This window comes from Fundulus heteroclitus, chromosome 12 (genome assembly GCF_011125445.2).
Source record: "Fundulus heteroclitus isolate FHET01 chromosome 12, MU-UCD_Fhet_4.1, whole genome shotgun sequence".
Lineage (NCBI taxonomy): Eukaryota > Metazoa > Chordata > Actinopteri > Cyprinodontiformes > Fundulidae > Fundulus > Fundulus heteroclitus.
In genome coordinates, this window is record NC_046372.1 from 42,671,602 (window position 1) to 42,695,522 (window position 23,921).

The window sequence follows — 23,921 nt, forward strand, 5'->3', positions numbered from 1 at the left end:
CAATGACACGCCCCTGTCGGACTCCAGTGTGAACGCTGAAGGGTTCTGTCTCTTCCCGCTAAAACAGTGAGCACAGACATTTCATCCAGTAGAAGTCTCAGCATCCTCCTGATGTAATGTGGGCATCTAGTTTTCCTCAGACTCAACCACAGGGCCAGACGGCTCACTGGGTCAAAGGCAGTAGGGAGGTTTTTTGAAGGCCATGGATGAAATGTAATTCGGCCCATGAGCATTCACTAAATGCACTAGCTGTATTCTGTGTCCTGTTTTCACTGGAAACCCTTTATTCTGGCTGTGTTTTTAATATGATGGTACCCTGATTTAGTAACATGTGAGCACCCACACTGACTGTACTGCATTTACATAAACCTGCTTAAACATAAATTAGCTTTGACCTCTCACACCGACACCCACCAGTCTTGATTTTAAGGCTTAAGCACTTAAAGCAGGAGCCATGGAGGGCTAGTGGAAAGTTGAATATTTTTTTATAATAATTATTTCTATTATTAGAAATAAATAATAGACAAATAAATAGCCTTTTTGAAGGCAAAAAAACAAATCTACCTTACAAGAATTTGACCTATTTTGTTTAAACCTGCCTTTTTTGGCCTTTTCTTGGCTTTTTCTGTGCTTTCCATTTGAGATGTTGACTTTTATTCCTGATTTTTCAAATGAAAATCTGTGACGCTACAATTTCTGCATTAAACATGAGCAACAAACTAGTCCAACACTGTTTTCTCCCAGCTAACGCCAACGAAGCCGTTAATACAGTTAGAGCTAAAGAAGAAAACGTAGCGAGGCCCTCCAGGGCTAAAGGTTAAACACGCCTGACACGCCACTGTTAGGTGTCCTGCGTCTACGGCCGGTATGATTTGAATAAAAGGATTTGAATAAAGGCAATTGTCCATTTATCATTACTCAGTTCATTATTGTACGTTGTGCAGCGATGAGCAAGTCGACAGGCTGCTGCCGGGACTTTCTGCACTATGTGTTTGACTATGAAACGCCGAAAACTCTGGTTATTCCCAGCATACGTGTCGGATTTGTCTTCAGGTTCACGCAGTTGTTGGTGGTGTTATATACGGTGGGGTAAGTCGTAATAAAACATACCTTCTTTTTTTTTTGTGCTTTTTATGAGCTTGCATGGTTTTAACTGTGGCTCCCTGCTGCAGGTATGTGTGTGTGGTGCAGAAAGCCTACCAGGAGACCGACTCTGTCGTCAGTACCGTCACAACTAAAGTAAAGGGCTTTGCCTTCACCAACATATCTGACATGGAGCCTCGTTTCTGGGACGTGGCAGATTACATTATCCCCCCGCAGGTATTTAGAACATGCTTGTCTCTGCCTAAAGTTTTACTGCAGCGTGCCAGTGTGATTAGACTCTTGGACCTCTGACCAACAGGGAGATCACTCATTCTTCGTGTTGACGAACCTGGTAATGACCCCGGGGCAAACCCAGTCCCGCTGTGCTGAGGTAAGAGATGCTCCCTGAAGAGGTGACCTATGACTGCAGGGTGATCCGTGTTCAAATGACTGAGCCATTACCAGTAACGTGGTGAAGCACAGATAAACTTTATAATCATAGGTAAAGTCTGCTTCAAGCCTTCGCGTAGTTCCCATGTAATTGGTGTGACCGGGCTGGCCATTGTAGGTCATTAGGGTTCTCCTCCTGTGCTACAGTGTCAACGTTTCCTACCATGGCACAGCTCAGCAGCTACATCTGTCGGATGGAGTTACACTATAGGCTGCATACAGCTTGTTATTTGTGGTATGAATAGAATTAAACAAAAAAAAGGACAGAGAGAGAGAGAGAGAGAGAGAGAGGATTTTTTGTGAGTCTGTGTGTGTACAATAGGTTTACATAAGCATAAAGAGTGTGGGTGTGTATTTACTGTATGTATGCAAATGTCTTTGTGTGTCAGTGTGTAAATGTGTGTGTGTGTGGGTGTTCTGAGTCTGAGTGTGTGCGTATAGGTAGCCTACTCGTACATTTCGTCTTCCAGGAGGGACTCAGGAGGACCGCTCAGACTTTCTTCTCCTCAAACGCCTCCTCCAGCTCCTCTGGGGGAAGGCCAAGACGTTCCCAGCTCAGCCGAGAGATAGAATCTCTCCAGCGTGTGTCCTGAGCCTCCTCCCAATGCGACATGAAAGAACACCTCCCGAAGGGGGGGCATTCGAAACAAATGCTCGATCCAACTCAGCTGACTCCTCTCGATGTAGAGGAGCGGCGGCTCTGTTCCGACCAGGCCCGTATTAAGACAATGTGGTGTCTGGGCACTATACCTCAAAGCCCCCCCCCCCCCCTCCTTACCCGTGCAAAAACATCAGACATAATCAAGGGGATTTCTGTAATGTAATTTACTATTTACTAACTTACACAACTACATGTAGGCATATGAGCAGAGAGCAATATTCAAATATCTAATTTTAAAATGTTAAAATCAAAAAAATCTTGATTTATTTATCATTTATTATTATTGTGACATCAGCGTTCACAAAACGAATAATGCATGGTCTTTCAACAATTTCAAGTAAATAATATAACAATTTATGAAAAATATATTTTTAAAGCATGTGTCATGTGGTGCCCCCACATTGGTTGGTGCCCCTGGGCACTGGCCCTTATGGATAATCCGGCACTGGTTGCGACCCCTCCCAGATAACCAAGCTCCTCACCCTGTCCTATCCCTGAGAGAGTGCCCGGACGCTCTGCGGAGGAACCTCACTTTGGCTGCTTGTATCTAGGATCTTGTTCTTTTGGTCATGACCACAGGTGACGGCGGAAACATAGATCGATGGGTAAAAACAAATAAGAAACAAGAGACCGGACAGTAAGGGTCAATTTACGAGATAAGAAAAAAAATACTGCGCAGTTATGAGAAATAGCAAACCCATGTTCAACTACATGTACATTCCCAAAAAAAGGTAAAAAAACAAAGCAACCGGACTTGTTTTCCGTAGTTGAAGACGTTTCGCTTCCTCTCCAGGAAGCTTTCTCAATTCAAAAAGTCTTTAACGACCGCCCATTACTAAGGGGTGGTCCTGTTTCTGTTGAATTTGCATGTTATCTAAGCCATTACAAGGCCTTTGTTTGCCAATTGTATAAAGCTTGTTACTCCACATTAATCCAGACTTTTTGAATAGAGAAAGCTTCCGGGAGAGGAAGCGAAACGTCTTCAACTACAAAAAAACAAGTCCAGTTGCTTTGGTTTTTACCTTTTTTTTTTGGAATGACCATGACCTGGATGACTGAGAATCTTCACCAGCAACTACATGTACAGCTGAACGGTATGATTTAAAAACGGTACGTGTGTATTTGTGCGTCAGAACAACAGCTGAATGTTACCAAGAACATGAAAAAACTGCAAATAACAGCAGGATAATGAACACTGATTGAGCTGCTTAAAATAAACTGTGTCAAAATAATAACAAATAAAAAAAAAGTTTTCGTAGCAGTCATGGATTTTTTTTTTTCTCAATCATTTTCCTGAACGGGTTTTCCTGTGCGAGGCGGAAAAGTGAGCACTTAAAAGTCCAGACTTTGAGGTCCACCTTCTTGTTCCCATAATGGACGGCATGGAACAGGACAAAGGAAGTCTTCTGTGTTCAAGTAAATAAAAGAACACTTTCTAACGTCCCTGTAGCATTAATCCAGCAGATTTCTCTTCCAGCTCCCAAACCCTTCAACTACCTGTGTGGACGACTGCGACTGCGTCGAGGGATATGACGATCCTCGAGGCAATGGTAGGCCCTGGTCCCAAAGATGCCTTCAGACACCAGCTTTAAACGGGATGACACCACGCGCCCTGATGATTCTTCTTCCACAGGTATACGGACGGGGCTGTGTGAAAATTATTCCTCCACTGTCAAGACCTGTGAGGTTCTCTCGTGGTGCCCCCTGGAAATAGACGCGAACCTACCCAAGTGAGAACCGACGCAATGTTGTGGTATTTCTAGAAAGGCTGGTGTGTTAGGAGAGGGCTTGACATGCTGTATCCCTGCCTGACAGGCGTCCGCTCCTGGCTGCAGCTGAGAACTTCACTGTGCTGATCAAAAACAGCATTACATACCCAAAGTTCAACTTCCACAAGTCAGTATACTGCAGCTGCAAAAAACACACGCAGGAAGCGAGGGTGCAGTTTTACCAAGTGTGATTTGAGTAAACGCTCCTCTTCCCTCCTCCAGACGAAACATACTGCCTCACATCAACTCCTCGTATCTGAAGACGTGCGAGTACAGTCGTAAAACGGACCCCGACTGTCCCATATTCCGCCTCAGGCACATCCTTGCGGAGGCTGGAGAGGACTTCCAGGACATGGCCGTGAAGGTAAGAAGGACAGTGGCTGTTGACAGTGCCTGGCAAAAGTGTACGTGGAGCGTTTTCCGCTTTGTCATGTTTCAACATCAAGCGTGAAATGATTTTGTTGGAATGTCATGGGATAGAGCAACACAAAAATAGTGCACCAGGGTGAAGTGAAAGGAAAATAATACATGATTTCTATTTTTTCTCTGTCTGAAAAGTGCCATTGAGCCTCATTTACTATGATACCCCTTAAAAAAATCAATTAAAATGAGTAGTCTGTATGTGGGGAACAGTGCAAATAGAAAAGCACATGATGCTCCAGAGATTTCTATTGGGGGAAAAAAAGTATCTTCCTTTCCCTTTTCGGCCATACACAATGTTGTTTTCGTGTGTGTCATGAAAGGCAGATAAAATATATCAAAGTGTGTTTGTAACAGTATGAATACTTTTGTAAGGCCCTATAATTACACCTGGCAAACGCAGTTTTCAGCTAGCGGCTGCTCATGTTTTAAAGGGGGGTGTACTTGGTATTCTTATCGACTGGAGCTGTGACCTGGACTGGTGGCCGGGGAAGTGTCGTCCCAAATACACCTTCCGCAGGCTGGACGACAAACACCCAGACAATAATGTGGCCCCGGGGTACAACTTCAGGTGAATCTAGTTTTCATAGACACTTTCCCCCCCCCCCCCCCCCCAGATAATAGTAAAGGTGGGAAAACAAACTAATGAAACCACTTTCTTTAGGTTTGCCAAGTACTACAAGACACCAGAGGGAGAAGAAACAAGAACATTGATCAAAGCGTATGGGATCCGTTTTGACGTCATCGTATTTGGAACTGTGAGGCCTCGATAGATTTTAAAATTGGAGGGACGCTCAAACAAAATTGTGTGTTCACCTGTCACTGATTTAGATGGATTTGGGTTCTTGCAGGCAGGGAAATTTGGAATTGTACCAACCATAGTGAACCTGGGCGCAGCTTTGTCCTTTTTGAGTTTGGTGAGTAAAAAAAAAAATCTATGTTGTGTGGCCCCAAAAACAGAGATAACAGGCAAATATTTGAGCATTTCACGTATTCCCCCTGTAGGTTCCCATGGTCGCAGACTGGTTCATGTTGACCTGCATGAAGAAGAGAGACCTTTACAGCAGACAGAAAGTAACATATCTGGTTGAGGAACCTCAAACCGAATCAGTAAGTGACGTCCACTCATGCTTTGTACTTTAACATGTGCTTCCTGAACTCAGCAACAGAGACTGGTGGATGTCTGACTATACATTTGGTTTGAGTACAGAAATATTGCTCATAAGTCAGTTAAATATGCACATGCAGTCATTGACATTTTTTTTCCACAGAAGATTTGTAAAAAGACCTAAAATAAATCATTCTTTATTGGGGGGTTGGGGGGGGGGGGGGGGGAATCACTTCATACCTACTCAGGAAAAGGTTGACTTTGTGTTTGGTAAACCATTTCTGTGAATTTAGCCACGTTTGGGATCTGTATCCATTGAAGATTTACAATTGTGGTAAAGAAATATAAAATTAAATAGAAAGCGTTCACTGTTTAATTTGATTTTTAGAAATAATTTCAAGATCCCCCACTTAACGTTTTACAACCACTAATTAAATGCATGTATGTGAGGGGCAATAGGGCTGGACGATATAGAATAAAAGCATATGGATAAAATAGAAATCATATTGATCGATATCGATAATTGTCACAAAAAAAAAATTCTGAATATACATTTTAAGTGCAGCCCTGGCCATTTTATGCTGTTGCTTTATGTCCTATTTTTAAATAAATGGATTCAAACACAATCCTTTATTCAACCAACTTTTAACGAAAACTGTAAGCATTAAAAAAAGAAAAAAAAACTGCTCTCTGAACTCTCTGAAGGGTAATGGAGCTTTCCTGGGTTTGTGATTGGTTGGGAGGATATAATGACTGCAGTATTAACCTACATGATAGGCTAGAATGCACCGTTGTTTTATTGAACTTTTTATTGACCCCTGTTTTTTATATTGACCCATACGTCTAGTGATAGATATATATCGTTATTGAATTATCGTCCAGCCCTAAGGGGCAATGCTTAAATTATGAATCATTCTTAACTTCTCATTTATTTTCTCTCTTTTTTCCTGACTCCAGGCATCAATGAGCACCACATATGGAACCCAGTAGGAGACTGGAGTCAACCTGAGCATACATCGTCTGCATATAATTTTAATCTTGCTTTAAAAATGTCACAGACTGTTTGAATCCTGAAATAAAGCTGTCCCCGTGTGTAAATGGAAGACGTGTGTTTCAACAATGTTTTAGGGTTCTCAAACTGTGATGCAGATACCCTGGGTGGTGCTTGTGCTGCCATTAGAGGTACTCAGAAGAAATGTTGGCATCAATGAGCACGAGACAAATGTAAACCCAATTTACCAACCTGAACTGAGCAAACTCAAGAAGCTGTGTTCCAGAGGATGTAGAGCATATTATTTTAAGTGTAGTAAATATGATTATGAGAAAAGTATTATGTGTGATAGGATGTATGAGCTGGGATGGGGATGAAACTTGGAAGGAACATTGGGTAGTAATGAAAAAAAGATAAGGGAATGATATAAAGCGTTATTTATATTTCTAAAATATACAGATTTAATCCATATTATATAGTTTAGTATTGTTTTTTTCTAATCTTGAGAATCTAACCTGAAGTATAAAACCTGGTTGCACACTCCAGTACGGTAGGTGGCGATGTGCACCTGATAACGTTGTTTGCGATTCACCATTAAAGACAGAGAAGAAGAAAGACAAGAAGCTTCTTCTTCTTCTTCTTCTTCTTCTCGTACGCTAGCAAACAGCTGAGAGGTGAGACAGTAGGAAAATCTGTCCCTCTCGCTGTTTCGTCTCATTCGTTGATAATTGTATGTTTTTCTGGGGACGTCGTGCAGTAGCGGCCGGGGATTTGTAATCAGCGGGCATGTCGGCAGCGTTAGACAGCTGGACGCTGGGCGGATCTGTTCTGGCAACTTGTTAGCATCGATGAGGGAGGCTAACGCCGCCCTCCGAGCGGTAAACAAGGCTCCCCACCCCGACCCGAGTTAGCTGGCCTCCCATAACAACGACAGAACCCAGCAGGATGACAGGTGAGGAAAACCGACATCTCCTGGCAACACTTGAACGCCTCTCAGCTGTTTATCCCCTCTGAAGCTTTTACCGTGAAGCTAACGCGGTTGCCTTCCTCAGAGGATGCCGTCCTGCTGAACGTACCTGTTATTCGGCAGCTGTACCACTGGGACTGTGGCTTAGCCTGCTCCAGGATGGTCCTGAAGTAAGTGAACGCAACAGAGGTGTCTGAGCCAGCTGGAGGGAGGCTTGCCACCTGAAACCAGATGTTACCCGGGGTGTTGTCTGACAGGTACCTGCAGCCAGTGAGCGACGAGGAGTTCCAGAGAGCATGCTGGGAGCTGCAGCTGACGGAGAGCGTGTGGACCATTGACCTGGCCTTCCTCATGTGTCACCTGGGAGTCAAGCACTGCTTTTGCACGCAGACCCTGGGTGTAGATAAAGGCTTTAAGAACCAGGTGGGATGTGAGCGCGCAGCCTCCGGGCTAAGACCGCTGTGTCGCTGTTCATGGGTGAATGAATGTCTCCTGGTTTTGATCCACAGTCCTTCTATAAGAAGCATTTTGACACGGAGGAAGACCGAGTGAACAGACTCTTCCTCAAGGCTGAAAGCAAAGGGGTGGTGGTGAAGAAATGGTGAGTTTTCTACTCATCCCCGGTTTCCTGCCTGTTGGTTGTGTCGGTGTGACCCGCTGATAAAAGGTTTTAACCTTTTTATCTCTTTCAAAGCTACAGTAAGCAGTAAAATCGCTTAAACTTTTTTTGGAGATGAGCAGAAAAACGACCAGTGTTTACCCATAAAATGTTTATAGTTTTCTTTTTGGTTTTTATATTCTATGTTTTGCACGCTTCAAAATGTAGAGGTGTGCCTCTACATTAAACATAATCCACCTTTTATTGCCCTTTTAAATACATTTTCTTTTGTACCTGGAGTCTCTAGGAGTGAATGAAATGTGAATGTAGTCTCTCTAGGTGCTGCATGGATGCCTTTATATTCTGTTTGGGTCGTATTTTTCAAGCTGTTTAGTTTTCTCTGTTCTCCAATACGTATGCAGTGACGGACTTCCAGCCGACCGACTTCTGCCATTTCTATTTTCTCGTAGCAGTTTTGTAGCTGGAGGATGCTGAAACTAAGAGTGGCTAAATCAAAACGTTCAGTTGTTTGGGTGTATTAACCCACACTATTCATTACACCGTTTAAGATTTTGTTTTATTAATTTATGTGTTGCCAATGCAAAAAAAAGAAAAGAAAAAGAAACCCAGCAGATTGCCTCAAATCTTGACAAGCAGCATTCACTCCTTTCTGAAAGAGCGTAGAGCCACAGGGAGAGTCGTCTGCATTGTCCATGGCTTTGCAGCAATCCCTCATTCTGAGAATGCATGTAGCGACAGTGGAGAGGAAAACTCTCCTTTGACAGGGAGGAAAACCTCCAGCAGAACCAGGCTCAGTATGAACGGTCATCTGCCTTGACCCACTGGGCGTTACAGAAGACAGAGCAGAGACACAACAAGAGAGACAAAAAAGCCCACATTGATCCAGTAATCCTGTTATATGGGAATGGCAGATGATCTGCCTCCCCTGGGTGGTGTCACAGTTAACAGCGCTAGACCAGATGTATCTACTATCAAAGTTGCAAATAGCAAACAATGCAGGAAACGGCAGCAACAACAAAACGTTTCTTTTCAATCCCTTTCACATTTTCCATCTTCCAGCTCCAATTGTAGGCACTCCACTGATTCTGGAAAGGTCTAACTGGGTCAGTAACTATATCCACATGGAAGGGTGTTGTTACTGTGACCTGGTAGTGCTTAGTTATGGTGCATTCACCAGATTTCTAGTTTCCAACCGCACACCAGTCAGGGCCTGCCGTGCCTAAAATCAGCTCCCAGCTTCTCTCTGCATCTCCCATTGATCCCATTCCAGCTTCTGCACCGCCCTCAGTAATTCAAATTCTGTGCTCTTCTCTCCGTAGTTCGGTGACCGTTCAGGAAATCCAGTCTCACCTGGAGCAGGGCCACGTGGCCATAGTGCTGGTCAACGCCGTTGTCCTGACGTGCGAGTCGTGCTCTTCGCCCGTCAAATACTGCTGCTTCCTGCCTGTGGGCCAGAAGTGCTTCTGCAGGAAGCCAGAGTACCAGGGTCACTTTGTGGTTGTGTGCGGCTTCAACAGGACCTCTGGCTGCATCTTCTACAACAATCCTGCATATAATGACCGTGAGTAACCTGGGTTCTGCATCAGCGGGAGCAGGTTCACATTTTCATGACAGTATTCCTCGTGTCAGATTGCAAGGACTGTAAATGTGTCATTCATTATAACTCCTGCTTCCTGCTCGTGTGAAACTGCAGCAACAAAGACAAACGGCCTATTAAACCTCTCAGTCTTCATCAGGCTGTCAGGCAAGACTCTTGAGTTCTATCAGTGTAGACTGAATCAGAACTAATGAGGAACAAAACAGATTAATAAAAAAATCCCAAAACACAATATCACATGTAGATGTAAAAAAATACTGTTTTTTTTTTCTTTTTAGCAAATGGGACTCTTAGTATTACCCAGGTGTGTAAGTCTGAAGTTAAGCCAATAGCATCTGGAAAAACATTTAAACTTATAGATTTTACTCTCTGCTCTAGTTTCTGAAAGAATAAAAATCTAATTTCCCAAAAATAAATATCTTAAACTGACAACTTCTTACTTTAAATTTGCACCTTTGTAATCTAATCTTTCTAACCAGATCTAACCCTAATTTACCAATATGACAACCATTACTGTGTTACCTATTACAGACAAGATCATATCTGCTCATAAACTCCCCACTAAACCTCAATTTCAGAAAATGAGTGAAATATGCAACAATGGCTTTAAAAACATAATTAATGAGAGACAGGCAGAGGGTAGCTATAGATCTACAATGTACCAAGCTTTAGAAACCAGATTATGGTCTCAATGTAATGTGTTGCATATGTGCACTCTTAGAAAAAGACTGCACAACCTGCGCATAGATCAGATTAGTGGAATTCCATCTCAGGCGGCTGATTAAAAATGAATGTTGACGATTCAGCATTCTTCCAAACCCAGTTTAACTTTGCACTGGTTTATCAGAGGCGCTGCTGACGTAGCATGATCATCTGTTTGTTCAGCAAAAACACGAGCACATAAAAGATAAAAATGAAACAAAGTGCAGAATTAAAGCAAACGTTTCCCTGGTGTTTGCTGACAAACCAAGACGGCAGAAAAGCTCTTGGACAAAGAAGAGAGGATGAGGGTGAGAACACAGCTCAAAAACATTAAAGGAGCACTTTGAAAACACATCAGATCTCAATCCTGCTGGATGTCCGTCCTGATATATAACAGGTAGTGTGTTGGGAACAAAAGGACGCCACATCACTCCATGAAAATGATCCACCCCTGACCAGACAATTGAAGTCCAGCAAAATGCTCTTGATCAACCATCAATTTGGAAAACACGCAGGGAGATGTAGCTTGGAGACCAGGGCTGAAACAAACTGGTCTGCAGGTCCGTGCCTCCCCAGACCAGCACTGACCCACCACCAAACCCATCGTGCTGAACAATGCCGCAGGCAGCATAATGTTCCCCACAGCTTCTCCAGAACCTTTTCAGGTCTGTCACATGACCTCAGGGTACCAGTACCAAAGCGGTCTATTCCAGAGTCCTCTGGTACATGCCAGTCTAGCTCCTCGGTACCGGGCCGTGACTACAGGACCTACTGGAGGACGTCCGGCCTTTAAGAAGCCCTCCTGAAGTCTGTTTCTAGTGGTTTGGTCAGAGACATCCACACCAGGGGTCCACTGGAGGTGACTCTGTAGAGCTCTGGCAGAACCCACCCGTTTCATTGTAGGAGAAAATATCTTTACACGCTTGTATGTAAAACTGTAACGTTGTTAAATGATTCAGTTGTTCAGGTTAAGCGTGACGCTGTATAACCAGCGCGTGCGTGTCTGTGCGTGTTATCCAGGGGTGTGCTGCACCAGCGTGGGGAACTTTGAGGAGGCCAGGCGGAGCTACGGGACAGACGAGGACATCCTCTTTGTCTTCAAACAGAGCTGATGGACAACGATGATGATGATCCTGGACTTCATCATCTCGCTGTCAGACCGCTGCAGCTCCCCGCTCCAGCGGCGCCACCTCTGTTCTGCCCACAGAGGTCCAACATGCGTCCCCCCCACCACCACAAACCCACCCACCCCAGCGTGACAGCTCACCCACCGATGGATGTAAATATCCAGCGCATACAAAAGCCAAAACTACTCAAGGTTTCCTCATCTTAAATGGATTATTTTTCTACCCTGCGGTGTCAGATGAGCATAGTTCATATGAGTTTTAGTCTCTACTTCATTTTAACGCCAGCAGCTGTTCACACCATGGATAAATTGAGCCTATAAACTCCGAGGAGTTTGGACTTGTGCGACTTTGGATGAATTTTGGGAAACGTGGCCTCGAACGTGAGCTACCAGGGACTGACGTGCACATTATTCAGGGTTTCTCTCGACGACTTACAGTATTGTGCGTTTAATCTGTTGTTGACGTGAAGCTGCTCCTCTTTGCCCCACAGCCTCGGCCTCTACCTGCCTTTTTTAGGAACGTCCTAACTCCCTTTTTCATTCACAAAGCTCTAGGAACAGGGGAACGAGTCTCGTGCTGCGATCGTCTCAGGTAATCAGCGCTCTGACGGGCGCCGGCGTCGGATCAATGCAATATTCTGTCTGCGGGACTCTGTCTGAACACCGGGAGACAAGAGTTGGTCGCTTTGACTGGATTTACTGGAGAAAAGCTCAAGTCGAACCTTTTTTGTCTCGTGCTGCAGAATAGGTGGATGGTGCTGTTGGTCGGATTGATCCTGGTAACTCTAAGTGATTTTTTTCCTCATTGCCTCTGTTTTATTTTTAAAGTTATAGTAATGTATTTACATCTTGCACTACATTTTTCACACCAGACTCCATTGTTATTTAAAAGAAAATCCATTTTTTGTAGTGCTACAAAATGTCATCGCCGTCTGGTTGTGTTCTCTGAAAACAAACGGCACATTTTAAACCACAATTTTTATTTTTTAAACATAGAATTGCATTTATTATGAGCTGTAATTAAAACATTTCAACACATGCTGCATCCTTGTTTTTTGTTTTGTTTTTTTTAATCCACTCTTATATATTAAATTCACTGGCCCTACTTTAAATATATTCACTGATAAATTAGGAGCCAATTTGACTCCTTTTAATGTAGACATGTTTTTACTGTAGGGCCCTTTAATTCAGTATAAGCTTCCAGCAAACATACAACATATTTGCATATATTGTGAAATTAAGATTTGAGGTCCAATCTTTTCGGATTTTTACTTAACTAAATCACATGTAAAAAGGTGCTGGTTGTGGGAAATGTGTTCTACTCCTTTATTATTTTGGGTTTGAAGTCATGTTTCACAGCCTTCCCAAGTTCTTCTGCGTACTCTGCATACCGGCCAGTCATCTGCAAAATAAGATACCGCAAACAGTCAATTACACCGATAAGAATGCATTCAATATACTAATGGTCATCTTATTAGAGGTCAGGGAGCCTAAAATATCATTTAGTAATTACACTAAAAAGGAACACTCATTACAGGGTGAATTATATCAAGCATTTATTTCTGGTCTTTTTTTTTTTTTTTTTTTTTGCCGTTACAGTGGAAAGCAAATGTTCTGAGGTCAGGAATCAAACCTCTGAGCTGCAATGAAGCCTCAGTCTCTGGATATGGGCCATCTGCTCTACAACTGCCTGCACTGTTCATTTTGATGATTGACTTACACCTTACAGAAATCCAACAATTGGACTGTCAACAAATCACAAAAGGTCTTTATTTTTATGAATGGCATGCTATAGCCATGGTAAAGGATGCTAACACCACACAGATTTATCCAGGACATGACAGCCACAAGTGCTCCTACAGAAGGTGACTGGACTTAGCTCGTTTCTGGTTTCATGATCAGAACTGAGGAAGAATTGGGAAGAGAGGAGAAATATATGCAAGAAACCGGACACTTTTCTTCCAAATGTGTAAATTCTCAGATGCCTGAGGATACACACCAATGCTTGTAGGACATGGGCAACAACTCCACTTCTGAATTAGATCTGAAGCGTCTTGTCCGGGCTAAACTAAGCTGCCTGAGGTCCAGTGTGAAGTTTCTGATCAGCACAGAATTGTCATCTGCTAGTGTTGGTCCACTGGGTTTTCTAAAGTGGCCATCATCCAGAAATGTTTAAGCTTGCTTCGCTCAGCCGACAAACTTTTTAGAGAGCCTGATGTCATTTCTGCAGGTACCAGCTACCAATACACTGCAAAAAGGGGACTAAAAGTAAGTAAAATCTTCTTAAAATTTGTATCTTTTTCCTTGATTTGAGCAGCTAAATAAGATTATTTGCCAATGGAATGAGAATTTCTACCCCTAAAATAAAGATAATTAGCTAAACTACACTTGAAATAAGATGACAGAGATGAATTGTTTTTATTTTAAGTACAAAAATCTTATTCCATTAGCAAATAGTCTGATTTACCAGCTCAAATCAAAGAAAAATACACTAATTCCAAGAGGATTTTACCTACTTTTAGTTCCCTTTTTGCAGTGTACTGGGTTTAATGCCTGTGGTACTTTGGACTTTTGTTAACTCTAAGCTATAATCATTAACGCTCAGGAGAAGGATGTCTGAAATTGATCAGTCAGTGATAATTCTGTAGGCGTTTCATGTTTTCTCACTTTCTGCATTGAATTATTGATCTAAAAAATGGGTCAGGCATCTGCATGCTGCAGAACAAAACTGAGGTTTCAAAGTTAAGCAAGAAGAAGGGAAAGACTGAATGTTTACCTTAAAACTCCATTTGTCGCTGACTTGTCTGTTGAGGTTGAGGTCCAGCTCCACCACCATCAGTCCATCGCGCGTCCTGGAGAGGCCCGGGGTGCGGCTGCCATCAGGAGCAGCCACATAACTGGACCCATAGAAGTGGCCAAAGTCATGGTGAGCTGCAAAAACACAAGAGCTGTTGTTGCGGCCTTGAAAAAGTATTTATACTTTGGGTATAAACCCAAACCTTTGTGTATTTTATTGGGATTTTATGTGATAGCTCAACATGAATAGAGTCGATTGTTATGAAGGGAAAGGAAATGAATACTTGGTTTCCAGGGCATGTTACTGATAAAATGTTGAATAAATCTGTTGCATTTCCAATCCTGACACCCTGAAATAAAATCTAGTGTAAACAAAGGCTATCAGAAGGGAAAACTATTACTAATGTGCTCAACAAATCCGTCTTTGTGGACAGATTTTTGAAAACTATAGTAAAAAAAGGAGAGCCAAAAAAAGTGGTTTGTATTTCTAAAAAACAATTTAGGACACAAAGGAATAGTTAGTGATGAGTTTGCTGGTAGAGCCATGTCCCAAAGACTTTCAGCTAAAATTGCAGCAGAAAGTGGTTCTACAAAATATTAACCCAGACCCAGTTACAAATGGATGGAACATTTTCTATTTGTAAAAAAGGGGAAAAAGACAACAACATATGTATTATTTTCCTTCCATATCAGTAGGTTGGACTGATTTCAGTTGGTTTATTGTATAAATTCTGCAGTTTAAATAAAACATGAAAAGTTAAAAGGAAATAAATACCTTGCCTAGACTCAATGTGATAGAAAGTACCAGCTTCCTACAAGATAACTTTCAAGTTATCTTTAAAAATAAATGCCAATGTAACCACGTTGCTGTAATGTTATCAGAATGTAAAATGAAAACGTTAAGGTTACGAATTTGAGAATAACCTCTATACCTTTCTTTCCATCCCCAGATGTGAATTCACTTTTGAAGCGCTCCTGTTGAGAACACATTTTAAACATTAAAGATACACTTCACAGGCTCTGACGAACGGACACCAGCTTATGTTCTGGTCAGAAGGCGGTGAACTCACCGTCCCCACGCGGTTGATGGCACACGTGAAACAGTGATTGGCTATTGCTGCGTTCCTGGCCTCGATGGGCCACATGGGCTCGCTGTGGGGAGCAAACCAAAGCGTGCGTAAGCGTACAGAGGCATGCAACACTGCAGCCGGAGGGAAGAGTTAAGGAGCGAGCTTAATTTTCAAACGCTTCAAAGTTTTTTTCATTTTTACATTTTATTTTGTGTTTAACGAAACGTCTTCTAGATTAAAGGTGAAATAACCCAAACACAGTAACAGATGTGTTACTGTATGTGAAACATCAAACCTTGCTCTAACAATCATCAGCCACGGGATTCTCTAAGCAGCTGGCAGTTTTAAAATAAAACATTATACATACGCGCTAAACAGGAGAGTACCATATGAACATGGAGTAGTTTGGTAAATTAACATTGAGGGTCAAGCTACAGCCCAGGAGACAAAAAAAAAAACACGAATGCAAAATAAACTAAATAGGAATCACAGAAGAATGTCTCTTATACTCCTAAGCATTAAGGTGGATTAGACCTGTTTTTAAGTTTCACCAAATCAGGTGAAGCATAACAATATGACCGCTGGCAGGTGGAGGGAATAGTGCACTGCAAAAACAGACTAAACTAAACTAAAAATAAGTAAAACTTTCTTGAAATGAGTGTATTTGTCCTTTATTTGAGCAGCTAAATAAGATAATCTGCCAATGGAATAAGATTTTTGCTCTTAAAATATGAGCAACTCATCTCCATCAACTTATTTCAAGTGCATAATGTCTAATTATCTTATTTTAGGGGTAAAATTACTTTTTCCATTGGCAGATAATCTTATTTAGCTGCTCAAATAAAGGACAAATACACTAATTTCAAGAAAATTTTGCTTATCTTTAGTTCTGTTTTTGCAGTGTGGGTGGGCAGCACACCAACATCTGGTTTTTAAAGTTTTTAATTTGTTAGAAGCAGGAAAAATGGTCCAGCGTAATAATTTGAGCATTTTTAACAAGGATCAACTAGTAATAGCTCAATGACTGGGTCCGAGCATCTCCAGAAGCCAAGCTCTTGTGGGGGTGTTCTGGTCTTACAGAGGGGGTGGGATCTTTCACAAAGGGTTCCTGGGTGGAACCGTGCTGAACAGACGGCAGGATTCACCCATATGCGCGTAGGGAGCCGAGGCTGGCCTGCGCGGTCCGATTCCAGCAGAGGAGCCGCTGAAGCTTAAATTAGAATAGAATAGAAATGGGTGGACTATTTGAGTGCATGGAGGCAGTTTATGCCTCCATGGAGTATTAGGCAGGTGGTCGTAATGATATGCCTAATCAGGAGCCGGTGATGCGAAACACATTTTACTGCAATAATGGATTGATTTAAATGCTTCTGAGTCCGTCTCCTACCTGAGAGCGCCGACCGTGGCGGAGGGGTTGAAGATGATCTCTGCTCCGTTCAGGTTGTACATGAACCAGTTGAGGGGATGGTGACGCCCGTAGCAGATGTTCACGGCGATCTTTCCGAACTGCGTCTGGAACACCGTGTGACCCGTGTCGCCCTCCATATAATACGTGGACTAAGGGCGGAGAAACAAAACACAGTGTTCCGCTGCACGCCACGGCTGCAGTGAAGCTTGCAGCGGGGGCCTGCTAACCTCGTTAAAGTCTCCGACCCTGGGGATGTGGTTCTTCCGGCTCTTTCCCAGCACATTTCCCGAGTTGGAGATCACCACCGCCGCGTTCCACAGGGTGCTGTGCAGCTCCTCTCGCTCAAGAATTGGGGAGACCACTACCATGTTGTATTTTTTGGCAAGCTGGTGGCAGAAGGAGAGAACAATCAAGGTGGGGTTCTGCGGTGCATCGTACTGGTGTAGCTGCAGCAAGGCTTTGCTATCTCGCCTCTTGGCAGAACCGTGTGGTGTTTCCTTCCTCCGCAGACTCTGCAAACTCTGTCCATGGCTCTTTCTCCCGGGTGCAGAAAGCAAACGGCATGGCTGTGAACACAGGGGCCTTAGTGCGTGTCCTCTATGGCATTTGGCCTCACGGGTCATGAACGTATTCATTCTGTGGACTCACTCCAGGTCTCCTGAAAGCAAATGATGTTAACGCCACACATGGCAGCCACCTCGACAATTTCACCCACACGGCTGTGCATGGCGTTGATCTGTGAACAGGACAAGAGGGTTTTAACGTGCGAGACGTTTTCCCATAATGCAGCATTTTTCACATTGATACTTTCAGGGGAATAAAACAGATTTGCCGCTGCAACACTGCGTTTGCTGACACGCGGTGCTGAATGTACTGCAGGAGTCCTGACCTGGTCCAGGATTGGGGCATCAGTAGGCAGGACAACGCGGTGCTGAACCAGCCCCACTCTGACTCTTCTGGGCGGCCGCAGCTGCTCCTGCGCAGCGTCAAACTTGTATCCCTTCAGCTCAAATTCACGCTCAGCTGCGGCTTCCACGGCGCAGGCAGGAAGCTCCAGCCTCCTATAAAAAAAGAGCAGATTCTGCCTGAGTCCTACAGGGAAGCACGGTGGTGGCAGCATCATGCTTTGTGGAAACTGCTCAGGGTTCATGAGTTGAACTGCTGCAGCATGATGGGTACGTTAATGTAGGCTAAAGAAATGGTATCTCTTTCAAGAAAATCATCATTTGAGCTCAGAGGGAAAACAATATTTTGCCTCTATAAGCATCAAAGAAATCTGGTAAAAGCTGTGAAAACAACAAAGTTCCAGGGAAATTTAAAAATGGTTAGAAATGCTTCCAAACCTTCTGATGGAGTTTACACAAAGGGTTGGGAAGATCAGAAGATTTCACAGCCATCAAAAGTGATCGCTGACATTTAGGGATAAATTTGAGTAAAAAATGGTGATCTGGATCAGATATTCTTCTAACTCTAACCAACACAAAAGGCCACCTCTGTATCCAGACGATGATTTGTCCCTTCTAGGTTACTGTCCTAACGTGGCAGAGGATTTACTGCGAGGTTATTAAAACGATGTTTTTGTTCACTTCGTTTAAAAAAAATAGAAATGAATAATTCATTCTAAAAAAAAAAAAAAAAAAAAAAAAAAAGAGAGAGGTGCAGACAGATTTGGTGACACCTCTGGGAAAGATGTGTTAAAAAGCCCTTAAAATGAATGTATCTGGTACTGCAGCAGCAAAGAGACACTCTTTGATTCCAATAATGTGTTATTTAGAGGGGAAACATACCATGTTAGTCTTGGTAAAATCATTGGTGGAACAATTATTGGTATCCGGACGAATCTCTTTAAATTAAAGGTGAGAAAAGCACTTTCCTCATTTATAACTTTTGAAATTTATTTAAAGTTTCCAGGAATGTTTTGCTGGTCATTTCTACCTTTCCGTTTCTCTGCAGCATAAATATTTTTCTTTAAGCCACTGGACACAAGGCTTGACAAGCACCGATATTATTCTTAGCACATGCAAGTGGGTCCACAAAGTAGGGCCAAAACAATTATCAGACCTTACCCACATGCCTACAGGTTGACAGTGAGGTATGCCAAGAAAAAGCCTTTTTTGCCCTGTCAGCACAAACATAAACAAGGAGTTCATCAAACAAACACAATTGCAACTCTAACTGGGACTCTGTCCTTAGGTTTGTTGCTGCAAAGTTTAATCTCATCTGACCGACCTGTGATACGTTTAAAGGAAATGGGCATGAATGTGTTGAAAAGCCCCTTACCCCCACTGTTTACCATGGTAGAGCAAGGGTTCCCGAACTTGACCCCCATTTGGTGGGGGTTCCTATTTTCTTTGGAAAGTATAAGAATAAAGTCATAATAATATGAGAATGAAGCCATAAAATTACGAGAATAAAGTTGTATATGTATAAGAACTCTTAAGTGTGGGAAATACTAAATCTTTTAAGCACATCAGCAACAACCCCCCCCCCCCCCCCCCTTCCCCCCCTCCCCCCCTCTTTGGGAGCCCCTGTGGTAGAGCATCCGTGATGCTGTGGGCTTTGTTTTTCCTCCAACGGCCCTGTTACTAGCCATGTTATTGAAATACAAATCTAGTCGACTGTCTGTGGACTGAAGACTAGTCCTGACTTGCTCTACATGGCCAAATTACTGCAAATGGTTCACCCGACACAAAAAGATCCTCCCTTACATGATGATCTGTCCTGAGACCTAACTCCTATAAAACCCTGAGGGGTCAGCTGAAGAGAAGAGACCATAAGGTCTGGAGGGGATTGTGCCCAGAGGAACGGTCGAAGACGTCTCTCTGTGCTCAGAGGTGGACAGAGGGGGAAAAACATATTTAGTAAAAAGGCTGAATAACTGACCAAAATATCTGCTTGAATTTCTTTATAAAATTACTTAATTATATAGACAGATATGTAAAGAGTGCAAAGAATGAAATAAAAAAAAACATTTCAACTTGATAACATCATTGTAGAATGATGCTCAGTGATGGACAGGTGACCTGTCCGGGGTGTGGCCCGCCTCTCACCCAGTGACGGCCGCAGACAGGCACCAGCACCCCTGTAATCCTGCACGGAAAAGTGAATATAAGCAAGTGATGGATGGATAAACTAGTGGATTCAGGCAGGGGAAACACACATAGCCAAATCACAATTCTTCCCAACATAAAGCTCATGAAACCAGTACTCTCTCTCTCTCTCTCTCTCTAGCTGGGTTGTCAGGTATTGCACTTAAGTAAGCGACACAGATACTTCTATGTGATGTTACTGAAGTACAAGTAAAAGGTGTGGTGTACTAAAACTGCTCATAGAAGTATTTTTAGGAAATGTCTCTCAAATGAATATACTTAGAGAGGAAGACAAAGAGCTGTGCTTCTCCTCAGTGTCTGCATAAGATAGTGACAGCAGGCCAGGGGGGACCAAATTTTTGTACCAGGGAGATTTTATTTAAGTGTAAGAGTTTATGAGATTACAGAGACTGGACTGCAAAGTTGGTTGCCAAATTACAGATAAACGGACTCTGAAGGCAAAGCATCTGACATACTTAGACTGGACAGAATCACTGTTATGGGTGATATGTGTCGGCAAGGACGTCTGCATTACTGCATGATCTTCTCCACCAATAGGATAAACAGATCGCTGATATCACACTTTGCACGGCCCTGACTGGGTGGACATATGCTGTTTGTGAGAAGAAACAGGGTTCTCAGGTATCGGTTGAGTTGTGTTGTTATGAGAATCCAGTACTGAATCTGTAAACATTCCTCTGTCTTTTAGATGAAATATGATAAAATATAATTACTGTTTGAAGAGTCTTTTTATTACTACAGAAGTCTACAATAGAAACACCACATTACCAGATAAAAGAACCTGAGGAGGCTGAGAACAGGTCGATAGTTAAACAAAAGCAACCATGTTGATGTAGAACGTTTCAGTCAGAAGAAATTTATTGAAATTAAAGGTTGGATCTTTCTGAAAAATAAATCACTATGGAATTATACTGCTACAATAAAAAGTTAATTAATTTTAAAGCGTTTTTCAACCAGGGGTGCCAACAAGTTCATCCAAATCAGAATGGCCTTTTTTATGATGTGTTCTGATTCTGAACCTTTTAACTGCATGGACATAGTTGCTTTGTGAAGTAATGAGGGTTGTTACGCAACTGATGGCCTCTGACCAAAGTCCGCCCGCCCTGCAGAATAATAATTTGCTGGCAACATGAGGGAGAGAAGGCGAGCGCAAAGCGCAAAGCGTGTCTCTATGTAGAGAAGCAACAAATGGAGAACTCACGGCGTGTCCTTCCCGAACAGGATGCGTTTCACTTCGGCCAGCTCGGCCTCTGGCAGGTGGGACTCCAGGGATTTCTCCAGAGACTCGAACTCACATGCGGACATTTTTGCGGCGTCTTTGCGCTCGGAGCTCCTCGGCTGCAACAGCGACATGAAACCTTGGGTTTTACGCAGGAGCCCCCCACAGAGCTGCAGCTGGTCTTTGACCTAAGATCCACCACCAAGAGGCAGGCTGTGTGAGTTGCTCCCACCCACACACCCTCACAGCGGCGGCGGTATGGACGGACATTGGGGGGGCGTGTCCGCCCTGGACTGGAAGTTGTTATTTTGGGCCAGGGCGGACCAAGCTCAGCACGGACGCATCAGACAACAAGCCCTCTACTGGTTTCCTGTACATTTTAGATTTGACTTTAGGAATGTAATTTTGTTTTTTAAATATTTGAATGGTTATGCACCGAATTATCTAATAGATATTTCACATCAGAATCAGATATACTTTAATAATCCCAGAGGGAAATTGCTGTTTCAGCTGTTTTCATGCATGTTCCTAAAGAAAGTTTTAGTTCAGAACCCGTGTGTCTTCCAGATGTAGGAGCTTTTCTGTTGTTGCTTCCAAACTCTGGAACGATCTTCGATTGATTAGAAGGAAATCTAATGTCTTTAATGAATTTAGGTCCGTTATAAAACCTTTTTAATTAGGCTTTTTATTCTAGTTGAGCAGAAATTTTAGGCTTATTACAGTTTTTTTTTTTTTTTTTTTTTACTTTAACTTATTGTTTTCACCCTTTGTCATTGGTCATCTGTTGTTGTTTGTCTCTTTTTCTTCTGGTAAATTTGCTGAGCTTTACAGCACCTTGGTCTTTTTTGGTGTGTTGGTGTTTTTTATTGATTGATTTAGAAAGATTAACTAATTAATTAACTGTTCTCTTATCAAATCTTTTCAAGCATGTAAACTATTGCAGGAAACCTATCCATAACATTGAGACATGCCGTGTGCCTCCAAGCCCAACGTGTATCACAGAGCTGTTGAACCTCCCTTGGGGCATCATCAAACATCTCCTGCTAAACTTCCAGCCATCTGATATGTCCATAAGAGCCATATACAGGGCTCAGGGCCCCCTGGCCACCTGTGGGGAATACGCAGGGGGATGCAAAATCATAAACTTTCGCTGTACTCTGACGACTTCCTCCTTTTCCTGTCAAATCCTGTCACAAGCATTCCGGTGGCTCTCCGTATTTTTGAAAACTTCGAGAGGGTTTTGGCTTATAAAACTAATCTAGAAAAAACTGTTATTTTCCCAATTAATGAACAGTCGAGGAGACTATCATTCCAGGCCTATTCTTTTACAACAAAGAAAGACAAATTCACATATTTAGGTGTTACGGTAACAAGCAAATAAAAGATTTATTTAAGCACAATTTTAAAGTAACAGCGGATAAGGCGATATCATATATGGAAAGGTGGTCATCTCTCCCAATATCATTGGCAGGTAAGATAAACTCTGTTAAAATGATCATAATGCCAAAGTTCGTGTTCTTATTTCAGACAACACCAATTTTTATTCCTACCTGTGAGGGATTTACCCCCTCACTAACAAATAATGTAAACAGGCATTTGTTGTTTTTTAAAGTAATTGAGTATTTGGGGGAAGGTGTAAGTTTATTTGTAACTTTATGAACTTTGTTGTTCTCACCACTCTTTTTTTTTTCTTTGAGGTCACCTGGTCAGGTGTTGCCATGGAAGCGCGCCCATGAGCAGTACTAATAAGGACCTGGTGTTGTCAATCAGCCTCATGAGGGAAAATCCATTTTGATTGAGATGGAGGGGAGATGTTTTGGTTTTTGTCTAGGATTTGGAGTATTGTTTTGATTTGTTGAAGTTTGAATGTAAATTGTTTTTTTTTTTTTTTTTGTTTTTCCTCTAGAGGTTTTAATTAAGTTTGTTTCCTAAATATAAATTGTAATTGTTGTAAAGGTTTTCACCCCTGTTACTTTTTAGTTGGTACAGGCTGGTGCTTTAAGAGCTGGGTTGTTCCAATATGGGAGAGTCTGTTTTTTTTTGTTTGTCCTGCACTGTTGGAGAAAGTGGAATCCCTGCTCCTCTGCTGTTTAATTCCCTAAGGTTTTTGCTTTGGCATGCAAACCCTTACATTTTGGTGGCAGTGGTGGGATGTGACGCCGATGTCCAGAAGAGCACAATAAGGATGGGCCCAAAACAGCAGACGAAAACCCTTAAAGTTGCAGACTCAAAGTCAGCAGAGGAGATGGAGCAGGATGGAGCTACAGGTCAGCCAACTGTAGTCCGGCAGTCCAGGGAGGAAACGACATCACTGGACATGAATGCCATTGCTGCCATGCTGGAAAAATGTCTTCAGTGCCAGAAGGACTTTGCTGATCGATGGGACAAAGAGGAGTGCAAGCAGGAGAGAAGATGGCGGCAGCTACAAGTGCAAGTAGGCAACTTGAGAGATGAGGTTGAGATGCGGCAGAAGAGTGAATCTCCACCTCAACCAGGCCCCTCTTCAGGTGCGGATGAAGAGCCAGTCTTTCAACGTCGTTCCCAAGGTGGACCAGTACAAAGAGCCTGGACTCAATCAGATGTTCCAAAGTTTCAAGAAGGAGATGACATTGAACAATACCTAACAACCTTTGAAAGGTTAGCAGCGGCCTACTGGTGGGCAGAAGAGGACTGGGCAGTAAGGCTGGTACCTCATCTCACCGGCAGGGCCCGAGCAGCATACGTGGCCATGGCTGTAGAGGATGCTTGTGACTATGCTAAAGTAAAGGCAGCCATCTTAACTAAGTATGAGATCAATGAAGAGCTTTACAGACAACGATTTAGAG

At 42.8% G+C, this 23,921-nt stretch overlaps 3 protein-coding genes across 4 annotated transcripts; 2 read left to right on the forward strand and 1 right to left on the reverse strand.

The window, feature by feature from the left end:
• Positions 1-728: 728 nt before the first annotated feature.
• On the forward strand, positions 729-6,594 carry p2rx4b (purinergic receptor P2X, ligand-gated ion channel, 4b). Its single transcript, XM_012881446.3, has 12 exons — positions 729-1,089; positions 1,173-1,320; positions 1,403-1,474; positions 3,672-3,744; positions 3,828-3,924; positions 4,010-4,090; positions 4,186-4,327; positions 4,818-4,954; positions 5,048-5,141; positions 5,235-5,300; positions 5,389-5,493; positions 6,449-6,594. The coding sequence occupies exons 1-12, from the start codon at positions 947-949 to the stop codon at positions 6,479-6,481; spliced, it is 1,191 nt and encodes a 396-aa protein (XP_012736900.1). The 5' UTR covers positions 729-946; the 3' UTR covers positions 6,482-6,594.
• A 511-nt stretch (positions 6,595-7,105) lies between these two features.
• gucd1 (guanylyl cyclase domain containing 1) lies at positions 7,106-12,534 on the forward strand. 2 transcript variants are annotated; one of them, XM_036144636.1, is made up of 7 exons: positions 7,106-7,434; positions 7,535-7,619; positions 7,707-7,872; positions 7,959-8,050; positions 9,388-9,629; positions 11,388-11,525; positions 11,556-12,534. In XM_036144636.1, the coding sequence occupies exons 1-6, from the start codon at positions 7,428-7,430 to the stop codon at positions 11,477-11,479; spliced, it is 684 nt and encodes a 227-aa protein (XP_036000529.1). In that variant the 5' UTR covers positions 7,106-7,427; the 3' UTR covers positions 11,480-11,525; positions 11,556-12,534. The 2 variants fall into 2 exon arrangements, with proteins under 2 accessions (XP_036000529.1, XP_012737146.1); XM_012881692.3 differs by having other exon boundaries at positions 11,388-12,534.
• On the reverse strand, positions 12,457-21,396 carry upb1 (ureidopropionase, beta). The gene is made up of 10 exons (XM_012881565.3): positions 21,079-21,396; positions 17,657-17,828; positions 17,416-17,503; positions 17,239-17,333; positions 16,995-17,153; positions 16,747-16,916; positions 15,360-15,441; positions 15,222-15,264; positions 14,270-14,424; positions 12,457-12,895 (listed from the first exon to the last, which is right to left on the reverse strand). The coding sequence occupies exons 1-10, from the start codon at positions 21,228-21,230 to the stop codon at positions 12,812-12,814; spliced, it is 1,200 nt and encodes a 399-aa protein (XP_012737019.2). The 5' UTR covers positions 21,231-21,396; the 3' UTR covers positions 12,457-12,811.
• Between the last annotated feature and the right edge of the window lie 2,525 nt (positions 21,397-23,921).